At 41.4% G+C, this 25,224-nt stretch overlaps 1 protein-coding gene across 2 annotated transcripts in view; it reads left to right on the top strand.

The window, feature by feature from the left end:
- Positions 1–25,146, top strand: part of RNF169 (ring finger protein 169) — a 104,870-nt gene extending 79,724 nt beyond the window's left edge. For both annotated transcript variants that reach the window (XM_047690996.1, XM_047690995.1), the window contains 3 exons: positions 660–778; positions 18,324–18,423; positions 19,017–25,146. In XM_047690996.1, coding sequence (XP_047546952.1) covers positions 660–778; positions 18,324–18,423; positions 19,017–20,186 — 1,389 coding nt within the window. In that variant the 3' untranslated portion in view covers positions 20,187–25,146. The remainder of the gene's footprint in view (positions 1–659; positions 779–18,323; positions 18,424–19,016) is intronic.
- The last annotated feature ends 78 nt before the right edge of the window (positions 25,147–25,224 follow it).

The following is a 25,224-nucleotide window of genomic DNA, read 5'->3' as shown; positions in this document are numbered from 1 at the left end:
GATATGGTAGGATAAGAGGGAAGAGAGGCCAGCCGAGCAAGACCAGTAAGTAGATTATTGCAACAGTCCAGGCAGAAGAGGATGAGAATCTAAGGAAAGGCAGTGACAGTGAGTATACCTGGGAAGAGTTAGATCTGACCAGCATTTTTAGGAGTGGAGTGGAGTAGAGTGGAACCGCCATGGAAGCAGCTTGGAGACGGACACTCTGGATTGAAGTCCTTGTGTTAGCTACTTACTAACTCTACAGTCCCCTACATTAACTGTTCTAAGCCGCAGTTTGCCACCTGGAGAGGGCAGGTCATCCCTTCTTAATGGGGCTGATATTAAACACAAATGAAATAAACTATCAAGAAGTACTGGGTGTATTCAGAACCTCCATACACTGTTATTTTGACTTTGAAGAAAGGGAAAGGAGAGAGTCAGAGATGGCATTGATGCGTCTAGCTGGATTGGTAGTGGGGCTTAGAGAAGAAAAGAGTGAACTGAATTTTGGGTAAATTAAGTTTGAGCCACATTTGGGATATCCAGATTGGGATCTCTAAGAGGCAGTTGGAAACACAGGTGCTCAGAAAGACATGACCTACACCAGCTGAGAAACAGTAGCTTTGGGAGAGCCCGTGGACCCACCGAACAGTGTTATCTCCTTTGTCTCCTGCCAGTGTCCTGCACGCCTCTCAGATTCGGAGAACGAAGAACCTTCCCGAGGCAAGATGACACAGACCCATCGTTCCGCATTTGTTTCCAAGAACAACTCCTACTCCTTAGCTTTCCTGGCAGGGTAAGAGCCTGATACTGGATTCAGTTGCGGTTCTTTCCTTTTACAGTATGAGGCTGAAGGGGACTGGGGCAGGAGGGAGCAAAAGTATTTGTTGCGGCCACTTTGTGGGAGGTGGGAAGGGGGGAATTATGTGGGAATTGGTTTTCGAATATCTATTTGGAACAAGGAGCTGATCTAAAAGGAACTTTTACATATTTCTGAGATCCTCAGGGTAGGATTATGCTAATTTCTGTGCTGTGAAGTGTGACCTTTCTATCCTAGGAGGGAACCACAAAGATAGCTTCTTTTAACAATATCCAACCATTCTCTCAGTGTACTTTTTTCTCTTAGTAGGAAGTGAGGCCAGAGTTCATTTTATTTTCAATGCCTAGAACTAAAATATATCTTGAATAGGTTTCAAGAGGGCAAACTGAAAAGTTTCTAAGGCCTTCCTCAAGGAATCTCTTGATCCTTTAGACTTTGCGGGCTGTGGGGAGGAAAAGAAGGAGGAAACGAATGGATGTTGATGATGGAGGAATAATGAAGGACTAGATGGAAGGAAAAAGGAAAGAAGGAGGAAGGATGGACGGAAAAAGAGCAGGAAGGGAGGTTGGTGGGGAGGGATACATAAATAGGACAAAGGGAAGAAGAGATGGAGGAGGGATAGGAAAGAATCATTCACTCAAGAGGCATTTTGTGAACAGCTACTATGTGCCATGCTCTCTGTTTTAATTTAAAATGAAAAGACATCATCTTATGCCATTTTGTTGTCAGTTTCTGGTTAAGACTGGCATTGCGCACCCTTATGTCTGGGGTTCCTCTCCTTCTTCCCAGCAGCCCCGCAAGATAGATCTCTCTTTCTTGCTGTCCCTGTGGATATACACCTATTTATTCTTTTATTCTGAGGCTTTTTATTTCTAATCACTAATAAATGTGACCCCAAAAAGCTTCCAAGTTTACAAATGTTATAAAGTACAAACTCTTTTGATCCTTGATATAGTTTTTATATCTGAATCTCTGAATCTTTTTTGTATGTGTTCTTTTGGAGCAGTCTGATTTTCCTGTTATTTCTGAGAGTAAAATACACTAGTCCCCCTGCTCCCTTAAATGCCTTCCCTTCACTAGGCAATGGTAACTCCTTCTTCCAGGAAGGCACTTTCCTAGAGTATTTATTCATTTGACATTTGTTTAATGGTCACTATATTGTAGCCACTTAGGTTTGATTGATGTAATCAGAACCCAATAAGAAAGATGTAAGCCAGCATATTTTCCATTTATGGTAAAGATGAAACTCTTACGTTGTGCATATGAGCTTGAACTGCAGATGCCCTCTAAAGTTAAAAAAATTCAAGATTACCTAAGAATTTTTTAGCTGCTGATTGTATATATGGAGTTTCCCCCTTTCACAGCAGGCATATTTTAATGATTATAAGAGAGATCTACTGAAAAGAGAAAAAGATTGTATCATTCATTCCAGTTAAGTCATTATAAATACTCCTGAAAACAAGTAAATATTGCGTTTAGGCAGCCTATGACTAGCTAATTAATATCTCATAATTTGAAATGACTGAGAAAAAAGAGAACTCTTTATTAAATCCAAGTATGATGCCAAGGCCAAATTGCCCCAGTTGGTTATCACCAATTCCAGTCTGTACTCTTACAATTCGTTCTTGTAAAGGGGGTGGCAGATTAATCTGTCATTACTTAGAAACGCCTTGCAAGGAGCTTAGAAAATTCTCTCTAAGGGGTAAAATGTAAAGCTCTTATGGAGGGGTTTGCTTTTTTAATTTTAAATTTAAATGTTTAAAAAGATTATTTATTTGGGAGAGAGAGAGAGCACCAGTGGGAGGGACGCAGGGAGAAGGGGAGAATCTCAAGCAGTCTCTGTACTGAGCACAGAGCCTGAATCCGGGCTCGATCCCATGATCCTGATATCACGACCTGAGCCAAAACCAAGAGTCAGATGCCCAACCTAGTGTACCACCCAGGTGCCCAGGGTTTGCTTTTGATTATGTGTGGCTCTGGAATCTCTGTAACATATCTTCTTTTCCTTCTCCTTGGCCCACGCTTGCCCTTAACTCTGTTGAGCCACAATGGGACTACTTTATAGGAAAAGAGTCACTTAACATTTTACTATTAAGGAGTGTTTGCAATTCGTCTTACACATTTCAGCATTCATTTCCAAATATCCAAGGTTGTGGAGTGAGTTCAGTTATTAGTACAATTATTAAAACAATTCATTGGATTTGGTTGGTAGGCATATCTTTTTAGGACATAGTTCACTGATGTCATGGAAAACTTAGGTTGGAAAATCAATTATGGTAATACTGTGAATTGCCTTTTTTATGTAGTCAACATGCTTTTTCTTCCTTAGATAAGAAAATATTTAAATTTCAGTTCCAAAGGATACTTAGAAAAACGATATGGACTTGTTAGTGCTGAAATTGTTGCCAGGTGAACTGGTGAGATCCCTGGCCCTGAGGCCTGGACCCAGCCCATCCCATCCCAAAGATGTCACTGAAGGCTCGTGGTCTCCTTGCAAGAAAGAATTCAAGGACAGATCAGACAGAACAGTTGAGCGGTGCAAGTAGGAAAATTTATGAAAGCGAGAGTCCACTATTGAGATGTGAGGATGGGCAAGCTCTGGGAGAGCACCCTGGGTTTGGGTGTCTGTCTGTTACTGACATTTGTTCACTAGGGTGTGGGCTATTTATTTCCTGGGAGCAGGGTTTCACACCTTTCCTCCCTACTTGGTCTAGGTCTCTGGCCTTCTTTGTCTTGGATCTGTCCGGTTTGATCTGGCTTCTGTCGCTTTGTTTTTGGAGCACAGCCAGGATGGGTCTCTAACTTTCCCTGATAGCAATAGTGAGCCCTCTTGGCTGGCCTCCAGGCATCCTGTTAAAGCCTAACTAACTTGCCTACTCTAACACAATGGGATGTAGCTTATGGATATATTAAAAAATAATTAGCATGGTGGGGCGCCTGGGTGGCTCAGTGGGTTAAAGCCTCTGCCTTCGGCTCAGGTCATGGTCCCAGGGTCCTGGGATCAAGCCCCGCATCGGGCCCTCTGCTCAGCAGGGAGCCTGCTTCCCTTCCTCTCTCTCTGTCTGCCTCTGCCTACTTGTGATCTCTGTCTGTCAAATAAATAAATTAAAAAAAAAATTAAAAAAAATAAATAAAAAATAAAAAATAATTAGCATGGTGATGGTTGCACAACAGTGTGACTGTAAACTTAAATGGTTAAAATGGTGACATTTAGGTTATATATATTTTACCACTGTAAAAAAAGGATTAAAAAAGTATTAGCATTTTTAATAGCTTTTGGATATTTCACATGCATTTTTTTCCATGTGTTAAGCAACAACAAAAGAATAGGTTTTTGGGGCGCCTGAGTGGCTCAGTGGGTTAAGCCTCTGCCTTCAGCTCAGGTCGTGATCTCAGGGTCCTGGGATCAAGCCCCGCATCGGGCCCTCTGCTCAGCAGGGAGCCTGCTTCCCTTCCTCTCTCTCTGTCTGCCTCTGCCTACTTGTGATCTCTGTCTGTCAAATAAATAAATTTAAAAAAAAATTAAAAAAAATAAATAAAAAATAAAAAATAATTAGCATGGTGATGGTTGCACAACAGTGTGACTGTAAACTTAAATGGTTAAAATGGTGACATTTAGGTTATATATATTTTACCACTGTAAAAAAAGGATTAAAAAAGTATTAGCATTTTTAATAGCTTTTGGATATTTCACATGCATTTTTTTCCATGTGTTAAGCAACAACAAAAGAATAGGTTTTTGGGGCGCCTGAGTGGCTCAGTGGGTTAAGCCTCTGCCTTCAGCTCAGGTCGTGATCTCAGGGTCCTGGGATCAAGCCCCTCATTGGGCTCTCTGCTCAGCAGGGAGCCTGCTTCCCCCTCTTTCCTTGCCTGCCTCTCTGCCTACTTGTGATCGCTGTCAAATAAATAAAATCTTAAAAAAAAAAAAATAGGTTTTCTCTGTAAGTTCTTATCCTAAAGAGAGGTCATATGTAAAAGCTTTGGAAATTTTTACAACTGTATTTAAATCAAATCAATCTGCATTTGTTTTACTTATCTACTTCATAAGTGTTTCTTAAGCCCAAAGGCATGGAGGTAAGAGTGAGTAGGCCTAATAGGATGGTTATTTTGGAAGGAATCCATTAATCCCCGGTTCTGGTTATGAGTCTTGCCAACAGCTCAGTCTCTTTTTATGTGAAAAATTCAAAGCAAAGAGGGTTTTAAAGCACTGTTTGTAAACTTTTGCAGTCCTATGGAAAATGCACCTTCTCAATGGGAGGCAGATAGAGTAATATTTAATCCAAGATCATTTCTAAGTTAATCACAAAATATATGTTAATTGAAAAAAATGAACTTGAAGCATAACATATATCATTGTAAAGTTAAACTTTTATTTTAAATATTGAGAAACTTTTTTGTTTGTTTATACTTATTTCCCTTCAGTCCTCATTCCCTTCTTCCTCACCAGAATCAAACAAAAAACCTGATTGCAAATTCTTCCAAAAGCTCAGGCTGAAAAAACTCCCTGTGTTGCGGTAATATCTTTTCAAAAGGCTACATATCTACTTGCATTCTCCTTTTTGCTTTGGCTATCAGGAGCTTTAGAATTAGGACAGGGTTTTCAATGAAAGTCATCATGACTTTCCAACACGGCCTATTAAAAAAAAAAAAAAAAAACTTTCGGTGTACTTTTTCCGTATTTATTACTTAATGTGATCTCTGTCCTCTGTTAAGGCTCAGTCTTATGTATTTTTGCAGTAAGTCACTTTGGATTCTTCTTGGAAATAAGGCATAATCATAAAAAGGAATATAATTCAGCCATCTGTCCTCTTTCCAGTTTAAACAATGAACAACAACAAAAAATATAGTAATCCAGCATTGCCAGTATTGCCATTCCATACAAAATGTATCTTAAGTATACAGCGCCTAGCAGGATTTCTGGTACATGTTAAGTTCAGTGACTATTACTGCCACTCTTTTGTTACATTCTTTTAGAATGTGGACTCTTAGAGCTGAAAAAGATTTTAAATATTATCTAATTCTTTTGTTTTGCTGATGAGAAGACTAAAGCCTGGAGAGAGAACATGGTTTGCCAAATTGTAGATAGCTAGAACAGTAGGGATCTGAGAACTGAGGTTTCTTGGCTCTTCCTACTCTACCCCATTGTCCCCCATTCCTTCGTATGGACCCCTCTGACACCTCTGCCCATCTTCGCACTGAACTTTAAATCCTTTGCGAGCAGGTACAACATCTTATAGTTGCAGTGCTTAGTACAGTGCTTGGCCTGTAGTGGAAGCTCAAGAAATACTTAGGGAGTATTCGAATAAGATAGGTCTTGTACCTGCGGGTAGGTGAAACCGGAGTTTTGTCAGAATCACCTGCCAGACTTGCAGCATTGTAGGGAGGGCTCTGGGAGCTGTTGGAACAGACTGGCTGGTGGCTGTTTTATAGACTAGATTCCATAGGATTAATATGGGATTTGAGGAGTCTAGTGACCACACTGATAAGGCTCATAGAGTATAAAGTTGCTTTCAGCCCTCTAATGCATTAATAGTAGCTTATGGTGATACTTTTTATAGATTATATAAAAGAAAAATCTGTTTCCCACTGAGTAGTAATTAAGCCTTAATTAAGTAGAAACGAACCACATTATTTTGTTTTCTAATGTCCAAATACTTTAAGCCTGAGTCTGTGGTTCAGAGTGGGACATATCAAGAGACCTTAGGTGCTTCCTGTAAGGTGTGTTGGTGGAGAGATAGAGTTAGTGATTGACAGACTCAGCAGTATTAAATGTGCCCAGTCAGTGTTGGAGTAAATTAAAATAAGCAGACTTGTCCCTCTTCCTTAAAATGAACAAATGAAAATATAGATGCTTTCAGGTAACAGATACCAAACAGATATATGAGTGTTATGATATTGGAGGACTAGCTCTAGAATGGATGAAAGAAGGCAAAGCCACAGAGGTGGGGATGGGGAGGCTGGTCTAGGGAGATGGTAAGGAAGTAGGAGTGTGAGCCCCAGTAAACTCAATTGACCCCCTTCTGTCTCATGTATATAAAATTCAGGTTGTTTTGGTGACCTACTGCTGGGCAGGGATTTTACTGAGTAGTTTCTTAAGATTCTTTCGACCTCTAAAATGGAAGCATCTAGAAGTGGCTTAAAGCACAGTTTTAAAGAGTGGAGAGAATGAGGTTGTGGCATGAAAATAAAGGGGGTAATGGTAGTTGGAAAGTTCTGTAAAAATCTAAGGATTAGACTTAGCAAATTGTGTGTTGGGAGTAGTCCCAACAGTAGCCATGGGGGAGTGGAGACTGAGAGAAAGATGACATAGTGAGTTACAAGAAGCCACAGACTTGATGATGGCGTGGGGCATGTCCTATGCTCGTGTGTGTGTGTGTGTGTGTGTGTGTGTGTGTGTGTGTGTGAGATAAAGGAATTGAAACAAATCCAGCAGATGGGCTGGTTATTAAGAGGACAAATCTTGTTAAAAGTAGTGGAATCTGGTTGAAAAGGGAAGCTAGTTTAAGGAGAAGTGATGTGGAATTTAGGGAGAGAGGCAGGATTATAGGTGTCAGTAATCTCTGCTGTACCAGGACAGAAATACCTGGTAGTTTTCAGAGGGCAGGATGGGGAGTGATCGGGGTCTATATCAGGGGAGCTAGTTTTTCTTCGTGCTTCCTGTCACGTTGAGTACTTTACATTCCTCATTTCATTTAGTTTTCACATTAATTCTACAAGTTTTATAGTACTGTTTCCATTTTACAGCTAAGAAACATGCCGCTCAAAGACGTTAAGTAAATCACCCAAGAGCTTCTCACCTCATTAGAGTGACAGAGATGGAACTGAACTCAGGTCTCTCTTTATATCAAACCTATGCACTTTCTCATCAAACCATTGTCAGAACCCTTGTGACCAAAGCTCTGCTCTTGGAACCTGGTTTTGAAATGATCTACCTTTGCAAAGGAAAGCTGCCTTCCTTCTGTTGGTTTAATTTATACTCTGTCTAGTTCTATCAGAGGTAAACAGAACCTATCCAGTTATCCTGCCATTTGAGGGGTCTGAAGTGATAGAAATATTCTAAAATTGATTGTGGTAATGGTTAGATAACTGTGAATTAAAAACTATTAAACTGTACACTTAAGAATACTAGCGTGCATACACAAGGCAGATAATCCAGATCATAAATATATATAGGAAGGATTATAACAAAATCTCACCCATTTCTGAGCCTAAGGAAGCTGCTGTTTCCATTCAAGTATGTGTGTATGTGGTGGTACTTGGGAGGGCTCATACCTGCAGGTTAGGGGCTCAAAGGAGGCTCCTGTCCAGCCTTTAGCTTCTTGGTGGAACTCAGCTCTACCAGACTTGAGAGTTTAATTAAAAAATTAATATGGTTTGGATATGTGAGAGTGATGATTGAACAGTTGAGAGCATGAGCTGTCTAATGTTTTATATCATGTATTGCCGTTTGAAAACCCTTTAAGCAACGTTTTATAAGCATTAAATCTTCTAGCTTTCCAGCTGCATGTTTATACTGGCTGCCCCTCCTTTTCTTTGTAAGTCAGATTCATTGTGGTTGTTGGTATTTTTAGCCTAACTCTACATCCTAGAAACCATCTGGTCTCTTGGCAATGGAAATTTTAAGCCAGTTGCCTTTCAGACAATGCTGCTTTCTCTTGTTTATGACTCCATTATGTTTTTGGAAAAGAGAGCTTCCCTAGATGTGCTGGGTCTGTTCTGTGGCAGAGTAGAGTAGAATGAAAGATCAATATGCTGTGGTAGAAAGAGCACAGGCTTAGAATCTATAGAGATATGGGTTTAAACCTTGGCTTCAGCTGTGTGACCTTGGAAGATCACTTCCCTCAGTTCTTTGTCTGTAAAATGAGGATGATGATGCTTGTCTCGTAAGGTTTCTCTATTAAAAGTGATAAAATATATTTAAAGCAGCTCAGTGCCTGACAGATATTACATTCCTAATGAATGTTGAAGTTTTCTGGTTTTGTTTTGTTTGTTTGTTTGTTTGTTTTCATAAGGAGGAGAGAGGTGTTTCTGTACATAATTTTTGTTAATTTATAAGAAATTTGTTAATTATATCCACTGTGTTAGGGTTTGGGGGTACAGAAATGGATGTGCACAAAGTAGTGAGAGTAGTCACTTCTTTTATTTTTGAGTTCTTCCAACCCTAAGAATATTATCAAGTTCACTAGTCTTGACTATTCTTAGCCAGTATTTTGAATCCTGTTACCGTGACCAACTACTAAAATAATAATACATTTATGGCTATAAGATGTTTTTACCATCATGATTTTTGTGGCTCTTCATGTAACAACAGTGTAAAAGGGGAAGAATAGAGTTATATAGAACAAAGTTTTTATATGCTATTGAATTGCTATTAATTTTGAAATAGATTTTGCTATGCTATTAATTTTGAAATAGATTTTGTAAATTAAGATGTTAATTGTAGTCCCCATAGCAATCACTAGGAAATAACTACAACATATTTAGTAAAGTAATAAGAAGAGACTCAAAATAGTACACAGAAAACATCTAATAGAAAAGAAGGCATTAATGGAGAATTTAGGAACAAAATGGTATAGGACATAGAGAAAACAAGTAGCAAAATGGCAGAAGTAAGTCCTTCCTTATTAGTAATTACATTAAATGTAAATGACTTAAACTCTCCAAATAAAAGAGATGGTAGAATGGTTTTTTAAAAAATATGATCCTAGGGGCGCCTGGGTGGCTCAGTGGGTTAAAGTCTCTGCCTTCGGCTCAGGTCATGATCCCAGGGTGCTGAGATCAAGCCCTGCATCGGGCTCTCTGCTCGGCGGGAAGCCTGCACCCTCCCCCCCTCCGCCTACTTGTGATCTCTGTCAAATAAATAAAATCTTTAAAATATATATATAAAAAATATGATCCTAATAGGGGTGCCTGGTGGCTCGGTTGGTTAAGTATCTGACTTGGTTTCAGCTCAGGTTGTGATCTCAGGGTTGTGAGATTGAACCCTGCGTTGGCCTCTGCACTGAACGTGAAGTCTGCTTAAGATTCTCTCCCTCTGCCCCTCCCGCTCCCTCTCTCTCTCTCTCAAAAAAAAAAAAAAAAAAAAAAGAAAAATCCAACTATATGCTGAGACCCCTTTAGATCCAAAGACAAAAATAAGTTGAAAATGATAGGATAAAAAAAGATATTCTATGTAAACAGTGACCAAAAGAGAACTGGCTGGAGTAGCTTAACTAATATTAGACAATGTAGACTTTAGGACAAAAATTACTACAAGAGACAAGGCAGGCATTGTATGATGATACAAATGTCAGTCTGTTAATAAAATATAACCATTATATGGGGCACCTGACTGATTCCATCAGTAGAGCATGTGACTCTTGATCTCTGGATCGTGAGTTTGAGCCCCATGTTTATAAGATATAACCATTGTAAACACATATACACCTAATAATAAATGCACAAAATATGTGAAGCAAAAATTGACAGAATTGAAGGGGCCAGTAGGAATTTTAATGATAATACTTGGAGACTTTAATACCCATTTTCAATAATGGATATAATATACAGATGAAAGGTAAACAAGGATATAGAAGATTTGCACAATACTGTATACCAGATAGACTTATCATATATAAAGCACTTTACTGTACAACAGCAGAACACACATTTTACTATAGTGCATGTGGAACATTCTCTAGAATAGACCATATGTTACAGCCTAAAACAAATCTCAATAAATTTTAAAAGATCGGAATAATACAAAATACCATTTTTGACCACAACAGAATGAAGCTATAAGTCAATAACAGATGAAAAATTGGAAAATTCACAAATATGTGGATATTAAAACAATACATTAAAAAAAGTAATGGATCAAAAGAGAAATCACAAGAGAAATTAGAAAATACCTTCAGAGGAATGAAAATGAATCCCACCATACTAAAACTGTTGGAATGCACTAAAAGTAGTGCTTAGGGGTAAATTTATAGCTTTAAAGGCCTAGATTTAAAATGAAGAAAAATCTCAAATAAATAACCAGATCTTCACCTGTGGATCCTCCCACCTGACTCACAGGCACTACCAGCACATTGTACACGTTATTCATACCTCCACCCTGTCGCCTGCTTCCAGTACATATTCGCAGTGGTAGTGAGAATGAGTATTGGTAGATGACTACTGTAGAAAGCCAGTTAGACTCTCTGTAGAAGGGAGAGACCACATACTTGAGCTTTAGTGCCACCCTTGGAAAAGCAGAAGGGAGGCTGTCAGCACTTGACCTGGTATGTTCCAGGATCAAGAGAAGTCATACAAGCTTAAGAATTCTGCCACAAGAGGAAGCAAGGAGCAGGTGTACCCATAGAAGGTCTGAGAAAGCCTCAGAATCCCTACCAAGGCTGATAGAAGATACTTCTCTCCCAAAGGCAGTTAATGAAGAGGAATGGAGGAAGTGACTGCTACTTCAGATGTGAAGACAGCAATGCAACATTTCAAGAAGCATGAAAAACCCAGGAAATATGACACCATTAAAAGATCATAATAATTTTCCAGTAATGAATCCCAAAGACATGAAGATCTGTGATATACCCAATAAAGACTTCAAAATAGCTATTTTGGGGGGCACCTGGGTGGCTCAGTGGGTTAAAGCCTCTGTCTTTGGCTCAGGTCATGATCCTAGAGTCCTGGGATCGAGCCCCACATTGGGCTCTCTGCTCAGCAGGGAGTCTGCTTCCCTCTCTCTCTCTGCCGGCTTCTCTGCCTACTTGTGATCTCTCTCTCTGTCAAATAAATAAATAAAATCTTTTAAAAAAATAGCTATTTTGGGAAGCTTAGTGAGCTACAAGGAAACACAGACAGTTCAACTAAATCAGGACAACAGTACAATAAAAAAAAGAAAGAGGAGTCTAACAAAGAGAAATCTTAGGGAAGAACCAAACAAAAATTCTGGAGCTGAAGAATACAGTGAATGAAAAGAAAAACGCAGCGGAGAACATCAACATCAGAGTGGATCAAGCAGAAGAAAGGAGAATGAGAAACAAGTGAAGAAAGCCAGTATGATCTGTGGGATACCATCAAAAGAAACAATTTGCAAGTTATTAGAGTTCCAGAAGGAGAAGAGCAGGAGAAGGGAGTAGAAAAGTTATTTAAAGTAGTAAGAATTTGGGGAGAGGTTTAGCTGTCTATTTTGGGGAAGCTCACAGGTCACCAAACGAACTCAGTCTTCACCAAATTAGAAAGCAAGAAGTACAGTTGTCTTTGTTTGTAGATGATATGATCTTATATACAGAAAATCCTAAAGACCACAAAAAAACTGTTAGAGCTAGTCAATGAATTCATTAATGTTGCCAGCTACAAAGTTAGCATACAGCAGTCACTTATGTTTCTAACACTTAACAATGGAATATCTGAAAAAGAAAGAAAACAGCCCCGGGACGCCTGGGTGGCTCAGTCAGTTAGACATCTGACTCCTGATTTTAGCTCAGGTCATGATCTCAGGGTTGTGAGATCAAGCTCTGCATTGGGCTTTGCACTCAGCCTGAGAATCTCTCCCTTTCTCCCTCTCCCAACACACACATTCTCTCTCTAATGAATAAATCTTAAAAAAAAAAAAAAAAGAAAAAAGAAAAAGAAAAAAGAAAAATAAATAGGTGGCTTAGATGCTTAAGCATCTGCCTTTAGCTTGGGTCATGATCTCCAGGTCCTGGGATTGAGGCCTGTGTCAGGCTTCCTTCTCAGCAGGGAGTCTGCTTCTCTCTCTCTCTCTCTCACTCACTCTGCCCCTCCCTCTACTTTGTGCTGCTCTCTCTCTCTCTCCAATGAATAAATTTTTTAAAAATCTTAAAAAAAAAAAAAAAAGCAAACAGCCCTATTCACCAATAGCATCAAAAAACAAAAACAAAAAACTTGGGAATAAATTTAACCAAGAAGGTGAAATATCTGTACATTGAAAACTGTAAGACATTGGTGGAAGAAATTGAAGACACGAATAAATGGAGAGCTACCCCTGTTTATGGATCAGAGGAATTAATAATAAAAACTCTATACCAACCAAACCACCTATATCAACGCAATCCCTATCAATATTCCAATGACCTTTTTCATAGAAATAGCAGAAACAACCCTAAAATTTGTATGGACCCATGAAAGACCCCAAATAGCCTTTGTTCTTGAGAAAGAATAAAGTTGAAGGTATCATACTTCCTGACTTCAGACTGTATTACAAAGCTATATTAATCAAAACAGTGTGGTACTGCCATAAAAATAGTCCAAAGAAATAGAAGCGAGAGCCCTGAAATAAACCAGTGCATGTATGGTCAGCTAATGTTAGACAAGGGAGCCAAAAATAGTCAGTGGAGAAAGGACAGTCTCTTCAACAAATGGTAGTGGGAAACCTGCATAATCACATGCAGAAGAATGAAATGGATGCCTATTTTACACCACTAACTTGTAATAGGTGAAAGACTTAAACATGAGACCTGAAAGTGTAAAACTCCTAGAAGAAAATATAGGGGAAGAGTTCTTTGATATTGGTCTTGGCAATAATTTTTTTGGATGTGACACCAAAACCACAAGCAATAAAAGCAAAAAGGGAAATAAGTGGGGCTACTTCAAGCTAAAAGTCTTCTTTACAGCAAAAGAAACAGTCAACAGAATGAAAAGGCAGCCTGAGGGATGGGAAAAAATATTTGTCAATCATCTGTCAGATAAGGAGTTAATATCCAAAGTATTTAAGGAACTCATACAATTCAATAGCACGTCGCACACACCGCGCGCGCGTGTACACACACACACACACACACACACACACACACACCCCAACAGTAACAAAATCCCCCAAACAACCCAAATGAAAAATCAGCAGAGGAACTAAACAGGCATTTGTTTCAATGACATATATATATGGCCAACAGGGGTGTGCCTGGGTGGCTCAGTTGGTTGAGTGTCTGCCTTCAGCTCAGGTCATGATCCCAGGGTCCTAGAATAGAGCCCTGAATCGGGCTCCCTGCTCAGAAGGGAGCCTGCTTCTCCCTCTCCCTTTGCCACGCCTCCTGCTTTTGCTCTCCTGTTCTCTGTTTCTCTCTCAAATAAATAAAATCTTAAAAAAAAAAATGGCCAACAGGTACATGAAAAGATGTTCAGTATCACTATTCATCAGAGAAATGCAAATCAAAACTGCAGTGAGCTATTACCTCACACCTGTCAGAAAGGCTATTATCCTCAAGAGAATAAGAGATGAGTGTTGGTGAGGATGTGGAGAAAAGGAAACCCTTGTGCACTGCTGGTGGGGATGCAAACTGGTACAGCTAGTGTGGAAACAGTTTGGAGTTTCCTCAAAAAATGAAAATGGAGCTACCATATGATCCAGCAATCCCACTTCTGATATACATTCCAAAGGAATGAAATGAGGATCTCCAAGAAGTATATGCACTCCCATGTTAATTGCAACATTATGCACAATAGCTAAGCTATGGAAACTCTCAAAGTGTCCATCAATGGATGAATAAAGAAAATGTGGTATCTGTATACACACGCACACATGCACGCGTGCACACACACACACACACACACACACAGTGGAATATTATTCAGCTATGAGAAAGAAGGAAATTCTGCCATTTGCAACAACATGGGTGGACCTTGAGGACAATATGCTAAGTAAAATAAGAGAGAAAGATGCTGCCTGTATGATATCACTTATATGTGGAATCTTAAAAAAGTCAAATCATAAAAACAGAAGGTAGAAACATGGTTGTCAGAGAATGGAGGAAATGGGGAAATGTTTTCCAGGGTACACTTCCATTGTGAGTTCTGGGCATCATATGTGCAACATGGTAATTAGAGTTAACAATACTGTATTATACTTGAAAGAAAGCTGCCTTCAAGTATACTTGGAAGTTAAATGATCTCACCACAAAAAAATGGTAATTATGTGAGGTGATGGAGATGTTAACTCTACTATGGTAATCATCTCACAATATATAAGTGTATCAGATCAACCCATTGTACACTTTACATGTATACAATATTATATGTCAATGATATCTCATAAAGCTGGAAAAAAAGAAAAAGCATCCAGATTACAGAGGGAGAAGTAAAATTATCTCGGTTCACAGATGACATGATATTATTCCTAGGAAATCCTAAAAAATACTAGAATTTTGGAAAAACTATTAACACTAATAAATTTAACCAGTTGCAGGATAGAAGATCACCACATAAAAATCAGCTGCATTTCTATACTATTAGCAATGAACAATCTGAAAATGTAATTAGGAAAGCAATTCCATTTACAATAGCATCAAAAAGAATAGAATAGTCATGAGTAAATTTAACCAAGAAGGTACAAGGCTTATAAAGTGAAAACTGCAAAACATTGTTGAAATAGTTGAAGAAGACTTAAATGAAGGGAAAGACCTTCTATGTTCATGGATTAGAATATTTAACATTGTTAAGATGACAATATCCCCCAACTTGTTTTATAGATTCATTGTAATACCTATTAAAATTACAGTCTCCTCTTTTGCAGCAATGAACAAGTGGATATGAAAATTCACATATGGAATTGCAGAGGATCCCAAACAGCCAAAACAGTCTTGAAAAAGATCACGGGTAGAGGACTCACACTGCCTGATTTCAGAATTTATGGCATACTGCAGTAATTAAGACGGTGGTACTGAAATAAGGGTAGATATATCAATCAGTGGAACAGAATTGGGAGTCCAGAAATAAACCCATATGTCAGCTGATTTTCAGTAAGGGTACCAAGACTGTTCTATGTGGGGGAAGAATAGTCTTCATTTAGGTGCTGGGACCACAACTGGATAACCACATGCTGAATAAGGAATGAAGTTGGACCCCACCCTCACACCAAGTACAAGAGAGAAGTCAGATTGCATCAGATACCTAAATGTAAGGGTGGAAACTATGAAACTCTCAGAAGGAAATGCTTGAAGAGTTTAGCTGTACAATTACTGCTCTCTTACAGCACTTCTGTGACGTATATGGTGGACTTCACTGACTGGCTGCTCCCGTGGGTCAAGATTATCTCTCACCAGTCTGTCTCTCTTGCTTTGCACAGAGCTGTTGCTCAGTAAAGTTGGCTGACCAGGCGAGTGGGAGAGACAATGGCAGTGTCAGCCATACCGAGGTTTACCAAATAGATTTTAAATTGTCAGAAACTGTGTTGGGTGTCCTTGTTGTGTGCTCAACTCTGCAACTACAGGTTTCCTCTCTGGGCCTTTTCTTTCACCAGAATGGAGTTTAGGGGGCATGTGAAGAGGTTCTCCCCAGATAGGTGGCTGTGATTTGTACATCTGATAATTTGGGCATGTAGCCAAGAGTCTTCAAATTCGACTGCTACTGCTGAAAATATGGATACATAGCCTGTTTTAAAAATCATATTAATCTAATTATTTATTTATTTATTTTAAAGATTTTATTTATTTATTTGTCAGAGAAAGAGGTTGAGAGAGAGAGAGCACAAGCAGGGGTAGCAGCAGGTGGAAGGAGAAGCAGGCTCCCCGCTGGACAGGGAGCCTGATGCGGGGCTCGATCCTAGGACCCTGGGATCGTGACTTGAGCCGAAGGCAGATGCTTAATCAACTGAGCCACCCAGGCGCCCCTAAGCTAATTTTTAATTATGGAATATTTGGACCTTAAAGTATGGGTCCAGCCTCAGTTTGAACACCTGTAATGATATGGAGCTCAGTATCTCCCAAGGCAGCTATCGGTGAACCGTTCTAATAAAAGTTACAATGTTTTTTCTTATGTTGGTCAGAAAATCCTTTTTCTCTAAATGTCTACTGTTACTCCAATGGAATGATGCCAAACAAGTCACATATTTGAAATAGTAATGCTTTCTCTTTCAGCCCTATGTTGATTCCACCTGACCCAAAGTCTGTGTTGTTCACTCCAGTGTTGTAATCTGTCATCCACTTAACTTCCAGGCAGCTTACACCACTGACGGTTTCTGTCAGTGGTGGGAATGCAAAAGAATTTCAATACTGTTCTAGGTAAAATATGAACCAAGCTGATTTTTAAGCAGCTGCCTTTATAGGGTGATGTTGAAGTTCCCTACCTGTTCCAAAACACATTTCCCACTAGACAGTATGATGCTCACATTATTCGCTTAGGTTCAGTGTTGAATTTTCTTGACAAAGTTTAGACATATGCAGGTTGGCCACCATATTTTCTTATTGATAACGTGGCCTAGATGAGTATAGCAGATGGAACCATATAGCAAGGTGATGAGACATAGGATGAGAGGGTTTTGAAGGGGAGAAACAGCGCAGAAATGCTAGAATAGAAACCACTGAGGGCAGGTAGGACAGGCCTTTGCTAGAGATGTGGGGAGAGGAGAGACACCTGGAAATGTACCTTGAATGATAAAATCATTCAAGGAAATAATTTCTGCTTGGGATCATCTGCATCCACCTTGACTTCTGGCAAATTCTTATTGATCCTTCAAAATACATGTGCCACAGGGAGGCTTTTCCAGCCCTGCTCTCACTCCATCCCAGGTACTTCATGACTCTTTCATGCCATTCTGTCTCCTAGACATACTTTTATTGTTGTGCCATTTCACTGTGTTATACTGAATTATTTATTTGTCTGCCCCACTGGACTCTGATTCCGTGAAGACCTTAAACTATGTCATTTTTCTTAGTATTCCCAGCGCCCACATGGTGCTTCTCAGTGACTGGCGTATAGGAAGTGTATGATAAATGCTTGTTGCATAGAGTTGCGGCACAGGTAGCGTAACAGCTGGACACATTGGTGGTAAAAGCATTATTCTCACCGACCATATACAAGGCACAAATTGGAGGGTAGGAAAAAAAGGTGAATAATAAGATAATCCCGACTTAAAAAAAATAATTCCTACAGTCCCCCCTTCTCAGCGGGGTAGGTAACAGTCATCTGCCTATAATTCTTACACAGTAAGATTAATGTTATCATATGGGTACTGTGGGGTTGGATTGGGTTATAATGTTGCATGACTAAGACCAAAAAACCATGTGTCCTTGAAATCCCTTAAATCACCAGGATTTAGGCCTTCGGAAGCTCAAAGGTAATGAGTTAAGGAAGAGACTGCATTTAATTTTGACTCCTTTCTTAAAAGTTTAGTGCACTGCTATTTATTTTGTAAGTACTTAAATATTTGTTTCGTGGCTAACAGATTGCTTGAGGAGACGTTTCGGCCTAAAAAAATTTGTTGTTTGTATCGGTGGTTTTAACACTGGATCCACCCTATTAAAGAAGACAGAGTATCCCTACATCTCTCTGAGCAGGAGCATAACAGCCTGGAACACCTTTTATCATTTAAGCGGGGTCTAGTTTGGAAACAAAGGCTTAAATCAAAAGTACTTTTGACAGGATTTGTTCTTAGAGCATGTTTGTTAGTAAACTAATTGATTTCCGGTTGTAGCTTCCCAAGGGAATGTCTGTCTTGGCACTTGGCTTTGAAAGCACAGAAGAGATTGTCATTCTTTTTCCTTAGTTAGCATATGGGCTTCTTTTGACTGTCGTGTGTTTATTTATTTAGGAACTTAAATTCCAAGGTGGAAAGGAGTCAGAGCTGCAGTGACGCTGCTCAAGACAGAGCAAAGAGCCGACTCCGAGCAGCCCCAACCAGCAAAACCAAGGTACACCGCAGACACGGGCTTCTGGAGTTCTCCGCTCCCATCTGGTGGCTTCCTGCACGTGGCCACGGAAGACACTATTCCAGATGAGCAGAGGCACAGTGGGTCCCAGGCATACTGATTATGTTGAAGAAGTTTGCAAATAAATGTGAAGGACGAGAGTTTGAATTAGTAATTAGATGGGTGGAATTGAAGGCTAGAAGAAGAATTTTTTGAAAGTTCTAGTTGAGTTTTTTTCCCCTATAGGTTTTCTTTTCTTTTCCTTTTCCTTTCCTTTCCCTTTTTTTTCTTTCTTTTAAACTTAAATTCAATGAATTAACATGTAGTGTATTACTAGTTTCAGAAGTAGAGTTCAGTGATTCATCAGTCTTATTCCCTGTAGGTTTTCAATTTTATTAATTGTTTCAGGTGTGTAGGAATTTCTGCAAATGGTGTGTGTTCTGGTTAGGGATTTTCCCCCTTTCTTACGCTCCTGTCGCCCTTGATCCCTTTTCTTAGCCTTCCCCTGCTATCCTCCTCCTACCATCATGAAGGAACTGTGACGAGAAACAGTATGTCTATATGCATGTCTATAGAATCTTTTTAACCTCTTTTAGGTCACAGCTATGGCCCCAGGCTCCAACCCCATCATTGGCGTCCTCCTGTCCACTCAGAACAACCGCTGCCTCTCGGCCCCGGACTTAACTGTCGAAAAACGTCTCCCCTTCAGTTCCCTCTCATCCTTGGCTTCTCTGCATAAGCCAGAGCGCTCCATCAGTCCTGAGAGCAACGACAGCATCTCTGAGGAGCTAAACCATTTCAAGCCCATTGTCTGCTCACCCTGTACTCCTCCCAAGAGACTCCCCGATGGCCGGGTGCTCAGTCCCCTCATCATCAAATCAACACCCCGCAACCTCAACAGAAGCCTGCAGAAGCAGACTTCTTATGAGGCTAGCCCAAGGATCCTCAAAAAGTGGGAACAGATCTTTCAGGAGCGGCAGATCAAAAAGACCCTTTCGAAAGCCACCCTCACGTCCCTGGCTCCAGAAACAGGGGAAGACGTAGTAGTGTCCGAAGTTACCCATTCGAGCAAGGAAAAGCCACCTCTGGCTTTCCAGACGAGACTGGCGGGTGGACAGGCCGTCTCTGCGTGTGCCGGGCCCACCCCCACTGGCCTCGATTCTTTTCCCTCCGTGAGCCAAACAAAAGTGGAAGCCGGCACTGAGAGTAAAAGGAGCCCCGAGGTTGCATCAGAAACCCGCTGCTCTTCAGAACCGCGTGTGGGCGCCAGTGGGACTTCCTCAGAGAGAGAGCGGGAGGAAGGGCCGGGGCCCACCCCAGAGGCCAAGTTAGACAGCACCTGTCAGAGCACAACCGTGAAAAACCCGGTGGTTCATTCCGCGCTACCCAAAAATAGCGTTCTGGGGGCGGTCCTCAAAACAAAGAAGCAGCTGAAGACCGCGAATCATTTTGACCTGCCCAATGGTGTGCTGGCAGACAACCTCGGCGAGGAGCCCCTTCCTTCCTTGCGCCGGGGCCGGAAAAGACACTGTAAGACCAAGCACTTGGAACAGAATGGCCCCCTGAAGAAACTGCGGCCAAGCGGCGGGGAGCCGGGCCCAGCCCTGCGGGAGATGGAGCAGAAGCTGCGGCAGGAGGAGGAGGACCGGCGTCTGGCCCTGCAACTGCAACGCATATTCGACAGCGAGAGGCGGACTGTGAGCCGGCGGAAAGGGAGCGTGGATCAGTATCTCCTGAGGTCCAGCCACGTGGCCGGGGCCAAGTAGTGCCCCAGGAACATGTGACCTGTTTTCACGAGGTCTCTGGACCTGATCATCTATCCTGAAGAGCTGAGTGTTCTCACTTTGGGTTTCTTTTCACGGCAAAACGCTGTCTGCTACGGTTTGGAGAGGTCCCAGGGCCTTTGTGGTCTCTGTCCAAGGATGCTGTGTCTCTGCCTCTTGGTGACGGAGGCCAGAAGCACGCCTCACCCCTAAGAGACCCCCAGCCCTGAGGGCTTCTGGGCCAGATCTGGCTGCACCCACTTGGAATGAGATGCGGGAGCACAGGGGCCAGAGTTAGAGATGGTAGAGGAGGCAGGGGATACCTTCTGAAACGGACAGATCTCCTGACTTCTTTCAACAGGGTGTTATTTTAAATCAGCCTTGCAGATAAAAAGGAGTTCCCTCCCTCTTAGAGAAGTGGAGCAGTGTCGCTCTCTGGCAGATCCCAAAAGATCATGTTCCCCCTTTTCCTTACCGTGCTGCAAGTAAATACACCTAATGAAATCAGTTGAGTTTACCCTACTACAAAAGTTTACCTTCCCCGTGTAAAAACTAACATTGGATTAATGCTCTGTAGTCGACAGACCACATTCACGGTCATCGTTCAGTCTGGTCTTCCCAGGAGCCTCACCTGTAAGTGGGATCAGTGCCATTTTCGAGGCTGTAACTGCAGGGCGGACGTTCAGGTCCTGTCCTTCACTAAGTGGCATAGCCCAGCTGACTGCTGGGGCTCCTGACAACAGATCCCAGAGATTTTTCACACTAACACGTTCAATAGGTTGCTATAATGGACAGCAACCCAGGGGCCTGCCAGGGGAGCCTAGGGAAAGCTGACCGAGCATTTGAGTACTGATTGTGCAAGATCCACAGGCAGAGAATTGAGATCGATGGGAACTATAAAGTACTGTACAGATATCCACCCTTCTCTGCCTGCCCGGCCCTCCACTTTACAGCTTTCTGTTTTCTGGGTGGGGGTGGGGTGGAGGGGATTCCACCTTGTGAGACCAACTAGTTGAACTTCATTATTTACTCTCCACATGTTCAAGGGTTATCTGCAATGTTGATCTAAAATCCCCCCAAATTTGCCCAGAAGTCAGGCAAGAGTGATGCTGAAACTCCATACTGTGGAAACAAGGTATCTGGCTGGATGCAGCTAGTAAATTCAGTCCCATGGACCTTTGGGGTTTACTTTCCTTAGGAGCTGACACCATGTGTCTTTTGCATCCCTGGTGGTGCTTGGTGCTTCTGCCCGTCTGGGCTCATTGAGAATAGGGATTAAGAGATGATTTTAGGGAATCTCAGATGGGCTGGCATTCCCTGTGCATGTACGAGCTGTTCCTATAAAGTCATGTGACTGGCAATTTAACGAAGGTTTTAGAGCTTCTGTATCCCAGTGTGCGTTGTCCCCCTTGAGTGGCTCCAGCAGGATACTGCACAGATTTTCCAATGATGTTGCCATTGGCAAAAACATTTCTGGAACCGTCCTCAGCATCTAGAAACATCTAGAAATACAGACTCCAAAGATGTTAGAATTGGAAGGGACCTTAATGGTCACCTTTTCCACCCTCCTCCTCTTACTAAGGCAGAAACTGAGATCCAGAATGGTGACTCCCCTGGTGACTAGGGATTTCCTGTATCACCTTCATTTGATTCCTCTCAGGAGATTTTTGCCCCCTCTTCTCAGGACAGCTATGTGGTAACAGGAGGGAGAATTTTAAGTCTGAAACTAGTCAGAAGCTGTTTGAAGCCTCTAGAAGAGGTTGGTCAGGAGTGTTCGGAGTTACAGACGAGGTCTAGCCGTCAAGCAGTTGGAGCCATTTCCTCCTGCAGCTCATGAATAGTTTCCAGAGAGAAGTTCCAGAGATGATGTGAGCGTTGTGGTCATCATTGAGATACGTGGAACCTCCTCGGTGACTACTTAGGTGGGAGTGTCCCTCACTTGAATGTATGTGTTCTGTGTGTCTGTGTATGTGCACACGTGCAGATGTGTGTTTAAAAAACATGCATCCATCTCCTTCCTCTGTATGTGCAGCACTTTGGTTCCAGGCCCTGCCAGCAACACAGGCCTCCACAGGCTGCTGGACGGTCGGTCCCCAGGATAGCAGAGCCGGTGCTGGTCTGCGGGGGAAGGGGGAGGTGACTCACTAAAGGCCCTTAGAGAAAAAGGCTCAGTTCCTGCCATTTCCTAGAACTGCTCATTGGCCTGAGTGAACATCCCCCGGGGGGCTCTTCCACTCAGTGGTAGCAAAGACACTTCTTTTTCCACTTACCACCTTTTTTCTATGTCTCCAGTCATTTGAAAAACACGTTTCAGTTGGAACTGATTTTTGGTTCTGGAAAAAAAGATAAATATTTTTAATAGAAAAAGATATATATATTTTAAATATTTCCCCAAAGTCATACTTTTGTTTTAAGAAGTCATATAGCAGTAGCAAGGAATTTTAGGTTCAGGTGCTGAGTGCAAAGCTCCCTCGTGTGAAGCGAGTATTCCAAATGTAGATGCAGCTTCCTGACTTTCCCCCTCGCACCTCCTGTTGTGTCCAGAGGGGGCCTGACAGTTGTTGTCCAGGCTGAGCTGGAGTCCTTGCTGTGGAGGGAAAGCAGTTTAGGTTAAGGAGTGACAGGGCTTAACCTCTCATCTGCTCGGCTTTGGAGGAGGAAAAAACCACTAAGGTATTATCTGTATTTTAAGATGCTTCCCCTACTTAACTAAAACTGAACACTTTCTCCTTATGAAAAATGTCTGTGTCCTGTTGCTTGCTTGTTTGCTTGTGGACATGAATTATTTGGAGAAAGACAAGAAGGGAAAACAGAGTGATGAGAAGGGTTGGTGAGGGAGAACGAGAAAGACACTATTTCACAAAACAAACATGTCTCACGAATCATTGGAATCGGATTCATCATACAAATCTCCCACGTCCTACGAGCTCTGCTCCTTGTGTATAGGCATTCTGTGTTGTTTGATTTGGTTTGGTTTTTATTAAAGGGGAAGTTAGGAGAGGTTGGAAGATGAAGGTCATTCTGATGGGAAATCCAAGAAATGTGGTGCCCTGAGAAGGGGGCTCTCAGCCCTTTTCCATAGAGTGGGGAAGACCGTGGGCAGCATATTCGTGACGTGTTGATTGTATCTACTGGAAGGAGTCATCTGGGCCTGTTGGATCCGTGTCAAACAGAGATTAAGCATCCAGCCCTTGGACCCTTTCATATAATTGCCTCTTTTTAAAAGGTTAATTCGTCTTGGCTGAAGCTTCCCAGGAAAACCTTTTGTAAGTGGCTTCATTTCTTATTTTTTTAATTTAAGTTTTAGATTTTTGTTTGGAGGAAGAACTGGTGATGAATGCCTTCTGATTTTCTTGTTCTTTAGGGTTTTGTTTTTGTTTTTGCTCATTTTCCCTAAAAGAAAAATGCCCTTAAGAGATTAAAGCTGCTTAATTAATTGCTGTCCGAGTATAAAGTGACAAACTATGATGGGAAGCTGCCACTGCGCTTGACTGGTGAAGCTGATGACCAAAGGCTGTGCTGTTTGCCCTTTCTATTCCGTTTGACAGACGTTCCTGAGTTTCGAACTTGTGCCAACCCTATACTGGGTCGTGGAGATACAGGATGGAAAGGACAGTCCCTGCTCTTGAGCTCAGTCTCTAATGGAATGTATTTGAATGTCTAGGTGGCTGGAGTTTGTTCCTGGTCATATGAAAGAGCACTTCTTCATAGTGACCATCTTGGATGGCCCCATTTAAGATACTGTCCAGCATCCAGCAGGCGGCCTTGAACATTTTAGACCTGCCCCCTAGCCCCTATCAATATTTCTGAATTTAACTGCAACACTGCTTTCCATTTCCTAAGTAATTTTACCAGAGGAGAATGAATTTTCTTCTCCACTGACACAGGACAGTAATCTCTCCAGGAGCTGCTTTTGTACAAGCGCCAGGAAATGAGGCAGGGCAGGGATCACTGACAGGGTCAGAGGGGGCCCACATCCCAACTCACCGACCTGCTCACTCTTTCCCAACCAGACCTCTCACCACAGCTGGCAGCAACTTTGGATTCCTTTTCCTTTTTCCTGCCTGGCTTTTCATTGAGATGGAAAACCAGTGGGGGAGGAAGGAAAGAAAAATTGAAAGCTGGATTATAATCCTAAAATGCTATGGCTGGAAAGGGCATGGAAGTCATTCAGATCAAACTTGCCCACCTGCTGCCCCTTTTCCCTAAAAATTAAGGAACATGAGGCCCACTGTGCTATTTTATATTTTAGTTTTCTAGGATCTAAGTAAATAGTCCATTTAAATTACACACACACACACACACACACACACACAATTTGCTAATGAAGAGGACACCCAAATGATATAGGAGCCTTTTTAATAGCTTTTGCTTCTAAAATTTTTCAGTTAGAATTAAAATATACCTATATCTCCTGAACACACACCCAGATAGAGAAAATCCCACGAGGTGACTAATGTGAATATGGAATCTTGGGAAGTTACATATTTTGATTGGACCAGTCATCATTTTAACCAAGGGTTAAAACCCAGCCAGCCCTTCATTTTTCTTTGAAAAATCAAGAACTCCTTAGGGACTTACCTTCCTCAACCAGCCTTTTCCCTGTCAACCCATAGAGTGGTCTTTGGCCTGGTTTTTAGAAGTAAGCATAGTTGCTTATAAATTCTTGTGAATCAGTGACAAAGCAGGTATGGGGGGGTGGTCAAGATTCTAGGGAAAGCTGCTGCTGAATAGCTTTTCCTCCAAAGATACAGAAAGTGCATCTGTACACATGATTGTTATCCACTGTAATTTTCAGAAAAAGATTGTTCTACAGAGAAAAGAGACATAAGCAGAGGTCATGATCAGCTTAGAGATTGGTTAAATTGAAAAAAAAAAAAAAGTGCCAAGACTGAATGTGCACATTGTTCTATGTATTATCAGTATTTTTATTCTTCCTAAGAAAAATATTTACACACTTTGATTTGTGAGTAAATGCTTCCTTAATTCTTGTTAATAAGAGTGGCCGGCTTCCTCTCTACCCTTTCTGGGGTCTTCTATC

This window comes from Lutra lutra, chromosome 10 (genome assembly GCF_902655055.1).
Source record: "Lutra lutra chromosome 10, mLutLut1.2, whole genome shotgun sequence".
NCBI lineage: Eukaryota > Metazoa > Chordata > Mammalia > Carnivora > Mustelidae > Lutra > Lutra lutra.
This window is presented reverse-complemented; position numbering and strand designations above follow the sequence as displayed.